Raw genomic sequence first — 13,347 nt, 5'->3', positions numbered from 1 at the left:
GAAATTATGTATCACCAAATGATTATAAAAATATTATAAAATTGAAATAATGTCCATGAAGGATCCTGCCACTGTAATTCAATTTTAATATCAGATATTTTATGTAGATTATTTTAGAAATAATATTTATCCTATTCATGTGAAATATAGCAACATTTTTACTTTTTTTTTGCACAGATTGTGAAAGAAATAAAGAGTATAAAGCAGATAAAGGTTTATTTTTTATTGTGTATGTGTGATTATTATAATACATCCTATTCATAATATTGGATTTAGTAATAAATAAATTGTTAAGCTGTAATGATTATCAATAATTCCAAGGTATACCAATAATAATGCGGGCCATAAGTATATAATATTTTTATTAAAGTAGGCTATTATTGTTACTAATTGTACATATCAATCTAAATTGACTAATAAAACGTTTATAATAGATTACTTCACTTGAGAGAAATGCCGCGTATTATTTGTGTCTTAAGCCATACATTTTGTGCATAAAAAACCTTAACTGTCATGCTGCGAAATCCGTATTTGACTGTCAACAAAATCACACGGTTCTGGAAAATTACAATAAAATCAATTAATTAGGAAATAAAGTAATAACATAAGTAGATACTATATAAGTGTATTTCTTGCGAACGAACTTGTTAAATAAAACAAGATGTTTAGGAAGCCCAAGCCAGTGAAAAAAGGAAATTTATCGCAGGTGAGTCATTTCATTATTTGTTTGGCATACACGCTCTAATCGTATTTATCGCTCTTTCTTATGATCCATTTTATTCATTAAGTCTCGTTACTATTGATAAAGCTTCATAAGGATACAGGATTTTATTAATAAATAAGGTTCAAATATCAGCTGATTTTATTTTGTAAACAAAAACTTCTTTGTCTTGATAAAAACTGCAAAAATTTCCGATTGTCGCAGTTATTATTTTATTCCGACAATTTATTATTTGGAATATCAATCCGGTTAGTCTATTGTATTGCATTTCGTATATTTATAATAGTAGATTCCCAATTTAGGATTTATTACATTGTTGTATACATATGAATGCTTGTATGAATGGATCGAAATGAGTTGTAGGTGTATAATGATACCCATTTCCAGGTCTAAGTACAAGAATCATACAGTAATGGGTTTGGAAATATACTTCCATGAGTAGGTGTATTTTAATCATGCTATTTTGTATGGTAGTGTACTTTATTCTGGGAATATTTAAAGCTTAAAGATAAATACTTGAAATTGGCCTAAATAGAACATAGTATAACAATATATAAGCTGAAACTAATTAGCATACTTTTTTTATGGGTATTTTAAAATTGTATTTCAAAAGCAGTGGGCAGATTGTTCATAGATAATTGTTTTCTTGGGATATGTAGATAAAAAAAAATATGTTCATAACATATAAGGTAATAATAGACATTGCATTAATAAATGAAACCATAAAATATGTGTCTCATTGTGTGAAAAATAATGATTTTTCACACAATGAGACACATTATTCATGAATGATGAATAACAAGTATTTCCCCAAAAATCCTGGTTTACTTTTCTGTTTTTCTAACATTTTGTAGTTGAGTCCAAATATATTGTTTCTGTGGGTGTATTTCTGACCGGAAGAGTGACATTGTCATTGCAATGAATTCTCTTGAATAGTAGGGGCAACATGAGAGCTTATAAATTTAAAATAACTTTTTATCAATATTTATTTCGTTTGAAATTTACACTTTTTTATTTTACCTACTACTGTTTGAGTAACTTATTGTTAAATGTTATTTTCAGGTAGATAATTGTGATTATTTAATAATGCAAAGTCAAAATGATCTTGTATGAGCCTCAGTTATTTTTTTTTCTCTAGTTCGGTCTGCTAGACATCCCAGATGTAGATGATGGTGATGATGAGCCACTAGACTTGTCTGATGATGACATGGATCTGGAGGCAGAGTTGGCAGCAATCAGTGGCGGTGGTGGCAGGAGGAAACCCAGGAAACCTGCACCAGTCCCAGCAGCTAACCTTGACGCTATGATAGCTGAGAGCTTAAAAGATATACCTTCGGATGAGGAGGTTTCTGGTGAGTATTTACATGAACAAGACATGTAAATATATGTATTGTTCATAATAATTGCTCATGTTTATGCGAATGTTAGTAATTAAAATTAAAATATTTATCAGATTTATTGCATTTTTTTATATTGTAATTTTCTCCCAATGTTTTGAAGACTTTGCCTCCTTCATGATCACCAGAGGGATTGACTGACTGACTGAGAGTCATAGTCGAACAATAGTTTAATTTTAATATGTAGTGTTCATTATAATTAATAAACTATATCCCCTGGATGCAGCTTTTCACAGAGACTCCAATAAGAGCAGTCAAATAGCTTCACATTTGATTTTACCTCACATCTTTCCAATACTCTTCACTTTTATAACTATGGTTTGTCACCTGGTTTATTGACAGTAGGTTAATAAACCTGGGTGCTTAAAAGTAGTATATATGTTAATTTTATAGTTATAGTGGATCTATGTTACAAATTTTATACAAATATAATTTTTTATGCATACATTTCTTATACACATATTTTATTAATCTAGGAGATGATGACGATCCCGACCTCCTCAGCGAGTTGAAAGAGCTGGCCATCAATGACGAGGCTCCTCCGGCGCCGCCGCCCCGCGCGACCCGCCCTGCGCCCGCGCCCCCCGGCGCTCCTAGTGCCGAGAACAGCACGGTCAGTCTGCTGCAGGACAGGATATCCAACTACACACTAGCAGAAAGGAAGGCGAAGGAGAATGGGGAGAGCAGTCGTGCGAGGAGGTCAGTTACACTGCTTTAAAAGTGAAATATTTGAAGAAAAAAAATGTGTGCTGTTTTTATGACAAACACATAAAGTAGCTTGTATATGTTTAATGAGGTATATAACTGTAAAATTAGAAAAGTTGTCCATATGCTCGACCATAAATTCCACTGGCCACAAATAGTAGCCTCAGTTACCAGAATTTGTATTAATAAAGACATTGACGAAACTCACATCACTAAGGTTTCATTTTTAGTCTAATAATGTCCAGTAATCACACAATGGTAACAATGTCTGTAATGGAACACAATATTTGAAACTTTTTTTTCGTGGGCAATATACGCGTTGTCACTGTGATCACTTGGGGGGTCAGTGGAACCCACTCATATAACGCTAGGATAATCACACAAATTATTATCTGAGCCAGTATTCGAATAGAGGCCTTCCTGTCTAACAGTTTGTACACTGCCACAGACCAAGGTGATGACAAAACACTTACTTAATCGAACACTATTTGTGCCATCTTTTTATGATTGTGTTAAGGATAATTGTATAATTCTGTTTCATTGACTGCCCATTATAATAAATTGAATCAAGGTAAACTGTTGTACTCAATGGACATTATTGTGTGTATTTTAGACATTTCGATATTGATACTAATGGGTTTATTAATAATTGAAGGCTTTTATGTTTTGCCTTGTAAAACTTTAAATATTTTTGTATAGTAGCAAATATATCCTCTTAAACAATAAATTTGTTACAAATGATCTAGTACAATATGATTTAAAATTTATTATTTGAATGGTAAATGCGAGGTACGGACCACATAGTACCTAAATATAGTGGTGTCGTCATTGCGGGAGTCTTAACTTTTTTAACTGTTATTTCATATTTCTTCTTTAGATATAAACTCTTTTCTTTTATTGTAGATTTCTAAAAATTTGTTTCAAATAATAAAGTTTATTGATTTAAAAAAACTTTAATTTGGGTAACGTAAATTTACAGGCAAAAATGTTGAGTCAACTATACTACACTTATCGAAGTGATTTTAATAATTCCGCATTACCCCATTCTTCTCTATTCACGTATAAATTATCCCCACAGATTCGCTCGCGGTTTGCGCACTCTCAACGATCTATTAAAACAAGCCAAAGCCGGAAAGCCGGTAAACGACGAAGACATTCCACCCCCAGTGCCTGTAGGCAAGCCGGCTGATGCACCAGCGCCGCCGCCAGTAGCCGAGCCTCCTCCAGAAGCGTCACTAATAGATTTAGGACCTCACGAGGATCCTCCAAGCCTGCCCGAGCCTAAGGAACCGCCGCCGCCGCCTCCGGCCGAACCAGAGCTTTCTCCGGAAAGGCAGCAGAAATTGGACGGGATATTGAGTAATTGTGACATTGTCTCCATAGATAATGACTATTCAGTTGTCATGTACTTACATAAATTATGTACCTATTGCAAATGCACACACTTTTTATCAGGCGGACATTACAAACAATTGTTTTTAATCTACCCTCATTTTGTACATAACAAAAAAAAAAATTAACCTCAAAGTTTATAAGTAATCCAAGGAAATAAAAAATCATATGCCACACTATGCATTATTGTTTAAAAAAAATGGTTAGATGATCATTTAGCGTATTTCCAATCATAATAAAAAATATATTTAAAATTTTTTACACAATAAATGTGGTCATATAGTAAACAAACCATGCTTTCCCAAGGGAGGCAAGCAGAGTTCAAAGCCGCAGCGCTCCACTGCAAGAGGTCCGGGGACAAGACCCTCGCCCTAGAATATCTGAAGACAGTGAAACAGTTCGACACGCTGGTCACGGCATTCAAAACTACTGAGGAAGGCATGGATTTTGATTTAGCCGACCTGCCGACCCTGGAGACGGTGGCCGCGGCGGTCAGGACGCCCAAGACTGAAGAGGTCACGCAGAAAGCTGAAGGTCAGTGGATTGGTAGGAAAAACCGGGTACCTGGATAAATGTTGAAGTTTGTATGATGATTTTCATGTTTCTTAGAAGTCACAGTTCGCGGGTAATGCTGATTACGCGACTAAAGTAGGTTTAGACTTTTCAAAGCCTTGATATAGATTACTTATAAGATAATCACAACCAATCCCCCCTCTTCCTTAAGTAATTACCCCTACTAAAATGTACGGCCTTAACTGAATACAGTTAAGGCCGTATATTTAATAATATGAAAATATAGATCTATTTAAGAATTTCAGCGACTATTTTTAAAGATGGTTAGTTAAATAGGATTATCGGAAAGTACACAGTGGGAATTTTATTGTAGATAGAGGTTTCTAGTAGTATAATTTAAGTTAATTGTTCTGTTGCAGAGCCTGCGCCGGCCGACCCCGCCCCGCTGGTCACGGCGTCGTCACTGGACGAGGCTCTTAGGCAGAGACTGGCTTACTTTCAGGTAAGTGTCTCAATCCAAAGTCATATAATGAGCTGTTTTTGTTTTTACTTCCACCCCCCCCCCCCTAGAGTAAAGATACAAGTTTTTTTTACAACTGAATAAAACTAACCAGTTAATATTTGTATTCTTTGATCATAATTCATAGTCATATATTCGTGCACGAATAGTCTAAATAAGATATCACAGTAATAAAAGGTGTTCGGTTTTCGATTATAATCATTTGACCCTTTTTTATAGCAACAAGAAGTGAGAGCGAAGGAGGATGGCAACTCGTCGAAAGCTCGTCGCATGGGCCGCATCGTGAAACAGTACGCTGACGCGGTGCGGGCGAACGCGGCCGGCAGAACGATAGCGACTGACGACCTGCCTACTCCCCCTGGATACGCCCCGTTGCCTACTGAAGGTGTAAGTGGACGTTGTGATTGTTGACTGCCGAACGTTTCTCTTAGGTTATTATTTTTTGTGCGATGGTGGTATTCTGGTCGACTGGGTGTTGCTGTGTGTATAATTGTAAAATGTGTGTAAGTTTCAACAGTTATTATTTTTTATATCATAAAATCACACATTTCAGTAGTAGGCACATAGTCGCCTAACAAGAAAATGGTATGCGAAAAAAAATCGCTATTCCTATAAAATCGACGAAATATATTATTGCATATGAGATTTTACGTAAATAGGTAGATAATTTCTGTATTACCGATTCTTAAATCTAGTGTATTACTGATCTGTTGGTTATAACGTCCCCCCAGGGCGAGCCGGCGGCCCCCGCGGCGGCACCGTCCCCCGCGTCCCCCGCGGCGGCGCCGGCCCCGCGCGCGGCCCCGCGAGCGAGCGGCGCGCCGGGGCGGTACGAGAAGCAGCTCGCGTTCCTGTTGCTGCGGCAGAAGCAGTTCAAAGAGGCCGCGTTGAAGGCCAAGCGGGAAGGTATGATTTTGAGGTCATCGGGGTCGAAGGACCAAAAATTTTAATTAAATAAATAATAATATGATAAGTCTAAAACGAAGAAACGAAGAAGCTATTATTTATTAAAGGTGAAAACAATGAACAATTAAAAAATATTTAATCTGACAGGTTAAAAAGGAATTTTTAATTTCTCCCATGGTTACATAGCACTGCCCTAGTTGCAAATATATCACTAGATTCACTAGAGACACTTTTATTGTTAGTTTAGAGTTAAAGTTGTAATTAAATAGGGTGAATTAACAAAGTTGTAAAATAAACGACAACAATATACTGTAGGTGACACACAGCAAGCTCTCGAATACCTGAAAGCGGCGAAAGGCTTTGATACAGTCATCGAAGCGGCGAAGGGCGGACTCGCTGTAGACCTCAAGTCTCTACCGCTCCCTCCCAAAGCGAAGGAGGATTTGGAACACACGTGAGTACTCATAAATAGCCAATCAAGTATTCAGTTGTGGAGGGACTAATGAAAGTTGAAACAGAGGTAAACAAAGCAATGTAAAAAATCTTTGGATATTAAGATATTAAATAGCATCGAAGTAAGTCATACTAAATTATATTTTCATTGCATATACCAAGTTTAACGGCAACTACCAAGTGAGTCACATGGTGATACGACGTCTCTACAATCGCCCTTCAGACTCCAAGGTGGTGGTGGTTAAGCTACCAAGTGAGTCACTTGATGATGAGAGGTCTCCACCATTATCCTCCAGGCCTCGAGGTGGTGGTACTTGGGAACATGGTGTTTTGTCTGGAATCTCGCACCTATCTCTTGATTCACTGCCATATGCTGTACTACTAGTAGATTAAGGAGGCGATATTTTTATTGCTACATTGGTAAGCGCCAACCGTGGACTTTAGCACTACTAGATGCACAACGAAGCTGTTGCCTATCGAGACTCCTACTACTAATGTTGTAATTCCATCAGTTTCGACGTGGTATCAGCGGAGGACTGCGGCCCGTCGGAGGAGATGCCGACGGTGTCCGCGGAGGACGAGGACGCGCTGTCCCGCCTGTGCAACCAGCTCACGTCGCAACTGAAGCTGTGCCTCTCCAACCGCGAGCACAACCGCGCCATCGGCAACATCGCCGAGGCCAACCGGTTTGAACACCTCGCTACGGCTGTCAAACAGGACCTGGACGTCGTGGCGGTCGCTAAGAGGTAGGTTACGAATGTACTAATTATCCCCCGAATTTTTAGTCAATAGGGTATTTGACTCTTTTGAATAACTTTTGAAAAGTATGTACGTCGTATAAATTCTAAAACAGAAGAATCTGATGAATTAAAATCTGATGTATAATCCACAAGTTATAAGACATTGAAATTTGGTAATAGGGGTATGTGTCAAAAAACAGAAAGAAGACGAAATACTTGCATGTGACGTCAGCGGGCATTACGAAGCGTGGGAAAGAAAGAGATGTAGCTATATCCCCATTCCACGGTCACTAGTGCATTTAGCAATATTTCAAATTTGAATTACTGCCTCATTTCTTATCGAATTTTAAAACTGTTTTCACAGAAGAAATTCCTTTTTGTACTAATGGCTGTTACACATTAAAAAATGCATAAAATCAAACATAGTCAAATACCCTATTGATGAAGGTGGAGGAAGCGAGAGGTATGCCAGAATCGTGCAAAGTGGAAATCCATAGTCTCTGTGTGCCCGTAAGGGATAGAGGCGTGATACTATATAGTATATATGTATTTGTCAACAGTCTTAAGGAGGCATTGCAGTAATAATAAAAGATACGTAAGAGGTAGGTTACAACTTGGTAAAGGGAATATAGTGGGTACAGTTTATATCACTACGGTTGAAATAATCACTGAGAGCTTGAAGCAAATGATTTCAGTCAGTATTGTCATTTTGTTATGTGGTAGCAAAGCGTACATTAGCTTGATGACTGATTAATTGGATCCTTGGAAGCCTAGGGCTTATAGACACTCCCACCTTTCAATACGATTCAATGCTCAGAGTCACTGCCGAAATATTCACTAAAACCGTTTTATTGAAACACACGGTCGTACGGTACGAAATTCTCGGTGACCAAATCCAACACTAATCAGAATTTTAGACAAAGCTGTGATATTTATCTATAAATACACAGACAAACTCATTCCTAGATTCGTCACTAACCCAATGTAAATTCCTAGTTTAGGCCAGAGCGTGCCCAAGTTCCACTACGAGTCGCGGCAGTTCGCCGTGGTGAAGTGCAACACGGACCTTAACGAGAACGATTTAGAGCTCACAATCGTGCGCGGCATCGCGTACAACGTTCCCAACCCGAAGGAGGTCGACACTTATGTCAAATTCGAATTCCCTTATCCGCAGGTAAGAATACATTTTATTTGACACAGCTTGTCTTTTTTTTTACTAATAAAAGCCAAAGTTTGTGTAGTTAAAACTAAACATATAAAGTAATGTTGGGAATAGTTAAATCCGAAAACTAGTTTTATTTCAATGTCTTTCACTCAGTCTCAGCTGTAAGTCTAGTATAGTAGTGTCACAACCTATGATACGATAGAAGTCTATCACATCATGGGACTAGACACACTTGTCGAAAAGCGTCTGTTCCGGATGCACTTATGCCTACTCCTTTTGAGATAGACATATAATGTGTTATACTATTAATTTCCAGGACGCTCCAGTATCTGACTCGACGTCCGTGGTGAAGGACACGAACAGTCCGGAGTACAACGCGGTGTTCCCGCTCGCGATCCACCGCGGCGCGCGCGCGTGCCAGCGAGTGTTCAAACGACACGCCATCAAACTCAACGTGTACTCCAGGGGGTGAGTAGTTATCATCTTTTTTTATTGCAGTTGAATAAAAAGACGAACAAGCCGCTCGCCTGGTGGTAAGCGATACGACCGCCCATAAACAGAACACCCTATAGAACTTAGAATTAGAATTACAAAGTACTGCGTGGCACTTCACTGCGCTCATGAGACATAAGATGTTAAGCCTCTAATGCCCGTCAAACCATAACACTATCCTCTTGTATATTATACATGGTGCTCTCATAAACTGAGTGTAGTTGCGGGTGTATATATTAGTAATCATTGTAAAACATTGGATCATGGCATCATCATTCCTCCCCGTGTATTTACTATGTATTGAATCATGAAAAAATTGGGCAGGTTAGATGTACAACATCTTCTCTATTGCCATTATAAGTACAGTCACTATTTGGGATTTGATATAATTATAGGCTCCGATTTGATACTGTAAATATGCGTTTTACCTTAGACGAAATACTCACCTCGTCAGTTGTATAAATACATATTTTATTATCATGCTTTGGTGGAAAGAGACTTGGCTTAAGACAGGCTTGGAAAGTATTTTACTATTGATTTAGAAAAAACTTAATAAAGAAAAGTGCGAAGACAGTACTAAAATCAGTTGACCAATGAGCTATAAGATAGTAAAATACCTTATGACAAGCTTAGAAAATTTGATAATTTGTAAATATCAAACACCCTATATAGAAAATATCGACTTGTGTAAAGTTATGTCCGTATAGTGTATGCGTTGCTTTGGTGGCGTAGTTACGTTTTAACTGCCGTGCTAAGATCTCGGGTTCGATACCCGGGTAGGATATTGGGTTTTTCTGCTCAATGTTCGCTTAGTCTAGATTTTATATCATGATTGGCTCAGGCCCTGTCAGAGAGGACGTGGTGTCATTGGCGAAGGGGGGGCACTGGTTACGCCTCCGTCTACCTGTTGGTGTGTGCATGTGTGGTAGTGGTAGCAGTAGTGGTGTGGTTGTAGCGGCGGGTGTGACGCGCTGGTGTGTTGCAGCGGCTGGTTCTCGCGCGACTCGCTGCTGGGCGCGGTGTCGGTGAAGCTGGCGCCTCTGGAAACACACGCCACGCTGCACGACGCCTACCCGGTGAGTTAGCAACACTATCATCTATTTATTTTAAAAACTTTATTGTACACCATAAGTATTAAAAAAAACAAAACAAATATGTATACCTATACATATGATGGACATTAAACATCGGTGGTACAAATGGCGGTCTTATCGCTCGAGGCGATCTCTACCAGACAACCATTGGACGGAGATGATAAAAATAATCGAACTATCTACCATTATAGAACAGTTTACAAGTAACAAGAAAAATTGCGGATTTTTTTAATACATGCACGACTAAATGACCGCACTGTACCTGATGGTAAGTGGTTACAGATAGTATCGATGGAGTAGATATGTTTACTCGCTAGTCGATATAATTATACCGACATGTTTGGTACGGTACCGTATTGCCGATCGAAGCCTGGAATCTGATATGTCTATCTCTTTTAATTAACTGTTTTTTCTCTAAATCCATCGTCTGTCAAATATAAACTTCCATTCATATCTACATTAAAAATAAAAAAACAGTAAACTCTCATACGTAAAGTTCACATCCACAATACGTAATAAGGGGCCGTTCAAGTATGACGTAACGCAATTTTTGTGTATAAAAAGTTACAGGGGCGAGAGAGGGGGGTTCGTACAACGCGCTATGTAGCATTGTTTTTTTATTTTTATTTTAAAACAATAACAAAGGTACTTTAGCGACTTTCTCGTATTTTGTGTAACATAATTGTGAATATTAGAAAAAAATTACACTTTAGAGTTACATAACTTTTGGACGGGAGGGGGCGTACAGGAAAACGTTACGGCGCGTTACATGGGAGGATCAAAAATATTAAAAAAATTGCGTTACGTAATACTTGAATGTTCCCTAAGTTAACTGATGCATATGTTTGATAGCTGATGGACGGCCGTCGACCTGCCGGCGGCTCGTTGGAAGTGAAGGTTCGTGTGCGAACACCGTTACTGCACCAAGAGGTCGAGAACACCACGCACCGCTGGCTGGTCATAGACAACTGACCGTTCCACGTTATTGACAATAGCTGACGATTGTCTATGCTTTATTACAAAACGCTGGAATTGTTTATGGTCTAATGTGAAAACATCGATAATTGATGACTCAGTTTTGGCTTATATCGATAAATGAATCGCTTGTATGAAATACAATATATCTGTTATGAAATTGAGGATAGTTATATTTTGTAAATTGGATAATGTTTAACATTAGCACTTGTCGCTTTCCAAATTAGAAATAATATCAATGTGTAAACAATGTATAGAGTTTTGTATGTGGTAATTTTTTTATCGATTGAGTAATTTATTAATAATTTAGCCTATATATTTCGTATGCGACCACAACTACTGCCAGAGGTCCGTTGTCTCAACAAGTTAACAGTAATAGTGACGTGATGAAAAATCGATTCAAATCGATTACTCATGTAATAGTAAGATTGTGTAATATAAGTTTATGTTAATCGAAATGTTACAATTTTCCTTTAGGAATTAAGTTTGTTGGTATTTTTCAAGATCTTAATTATATTTTTAGGTCACATGTTATAACTGTATATATTATTATTATTAATATTTATAAAATTGAAATAAAACTATTTTACGGATTTTATATTAATTTTCTCCCGACGTTTCGAAGACTGCATTCTTCGTGGTCACGGAGACGACTGAAGTATTGGTCATCCAATTAAAAATTAAATTATACAAAAACCGCATAATAGTTTTACTTCAATATCTTACATTAGTCTAAACATAAAAAATGATAATGTTTATGCAATTTTAAATTTTAATCAAATCATATAATATTGCTGCAAGTCTTTCGGATGCGAGGGTCCGACTGGTTAGGACACGACGGGTTTTTTCATTTTGATTGCATTTTAAACTTAAGGCTCTACCGCCTACAAAACGATGCGCTAATAGTATATTTCGAAGCTATCTTAAATTTAGTACATATAGAATAAAATTCAACATCGTATTTCTACAATATCTTATCTTTACTTGGGTTGTTTATTTTTTGTAATCTGCATATTATTTCTTAATAAAATTGCACATATTTAAATTTTCAACCAACGCTATTAGATGGACAATGAGGAACATTTTGGTGGATTAATTTTTTTAAAAGGAACAAATTGTTTTTTTAAGAAATTAATTATAGTCTATGCATATTCCTGCAACCTGTACGCTGAAAACGTATGGAACGAACGCTCAAGGTTATTTGCTCGGGGCCTTAATGCCTGTGTAATTAAACTTTTTGAATTATGAGACATATTTCGATATATTTCTTGCGTTGTGGATTACAAAGCCAATTTGTACCGTCCAAACATTTCTTTAAGGCGCAGTTCAAGTGGAATTTGTGTAATATAATTCACAAGGATTTTTAACGCTACAATACAATCTGATAATTATAAAGTATCGTAAAGATCCAATAACTAGAAATTATTACATTTATTGTAGTCATTCCTTGTTTTGAAACTTTGGTTAAACCACACTGTTTAGATAAAAACACCTTTAATAGCTTGTATGATATGCACATAGCTTTAATTGTAAATTTGTTAATAGAAGGGGTATATAAATGAATATGGTACTAAACCGGTGGATTGTAGATGTATTATGTTATTTTTATACAAATACAAGTGTTTGTCAACCATTTTTTGTTTTATTTAAATGTCCTTTTTCATAATGTTCAAGTAATCAGTCAGTTTAAGTTTGTATTCTGGCTGTGTGTGTGTTAATATTTTTTTTGTTTTTGTTTAGAAGCCTTGAGTCTCTTAGGAGACTAGCCAGCCCCATAGTAAAAATAGTAAAAATAATTGTCACATAATTTACAAGTTTTTAACCGACTTCAAAAAAATTAGGAGGTTATCAATTCGACGTGATTTTTTTTTTTTGTATGTGTGTTACCTCAGAGCTCGCTCCTTTATGAATCGATTAGGAAAATTCTTTTTTTATTCGAAAGAATTTCTCTCCAGATTGGTCCTATAAATTTTTTTTCAACATCGCTTCGGTAGTTTGCTTTTAATAATTAAAAAAACTAGAATAATTATGTCGTCCAAGAAAACGAAATCGCGAATTTAGCTTTCTTGTGACGTATTTAGTTATGTTTTTGCATTGAGTTTGGTTGACTATACTTCTCACATACTTATACATATAGCATAACACCTTTTCCCCGTGTCAGGGTTAGGCAGAGGCGTAACATTTCATCACGATAGTCGTACTGTGTGTGAAACATATCAGTTGTGTTTTTGGGTTGGGTTTAATTGACTCTACTTCTTACATACATACATATAT

The 13,347-nt window shown here is 36.9% G+C and overlaps 1 protein-coding gene across 2 annotated transcripts; it reads left to right on the top strand.

Moving 5' to 3' along the window:
* Window positions 1–484: 484 nt before the first annotated feature.
* On the top strand, window positions 485–12,706 carry LOC115453576 (coiled-coil and C2 domain-containing protein 1-like). 2 transcript variants are annotated; one of them, XM_037441937.1, is made up of 14 exons: window positions 485–706; window positions 1,860–2,073; window positions 2,595–2,817; window positions 3,902–4,182; window positions 4,522–4,749; window positions 5,148–5,230; window positions 5,468–5,635; window positions 5,980–6,154; window positions 6,470–6,608; window positions 7,120–7,353; window positions 8,344–8,521; window positions 8,829–8,980; window positions 9,990–10,080; window positions 10,951–12,706. In XM_037441937.1, the coding sequence occupies exons 1-14, from the start codon at window positions 662–664 to the stop codon at window positions 11,068–11,070; spliced, it is 2,331 nt and encodes a 776-aa protein (XP_037297834.1). In that variant the 5' UTR covers window positions 485–661; the 3' UTR covers window positions 11,071–12,706. The 2 variants fall into 2 exon arrangements, with proteins under 2 accessions (XP_037297834.1, XP_037297833.1); XM_037441936.1 differs by having other exon boundaries at window positions 9,960–10,080.
* Window positions 12,707–13,347: the final 641 nt, after the last annotated feature.

The sequence above is a fragment of the Manduca sexta genome, chromosome 23 (assembly GCF_014839805.1).
Source record: "Manduca sexta isolate Smith_Timp_Sample1 chromosome 23, JHU_Msex_v1.0, whole genome shotgun sequence".
In the NCBI taxonomy this organism is placed as follows: Eukaryota; Metazoa; Arthropoda; class Insecta; order Lepidoptera; family Sphingidae; genus Manduca; species Manduca sexta.
This window is presented reverse-complemented; position numbering and strand designations above follow the sequence as displayed.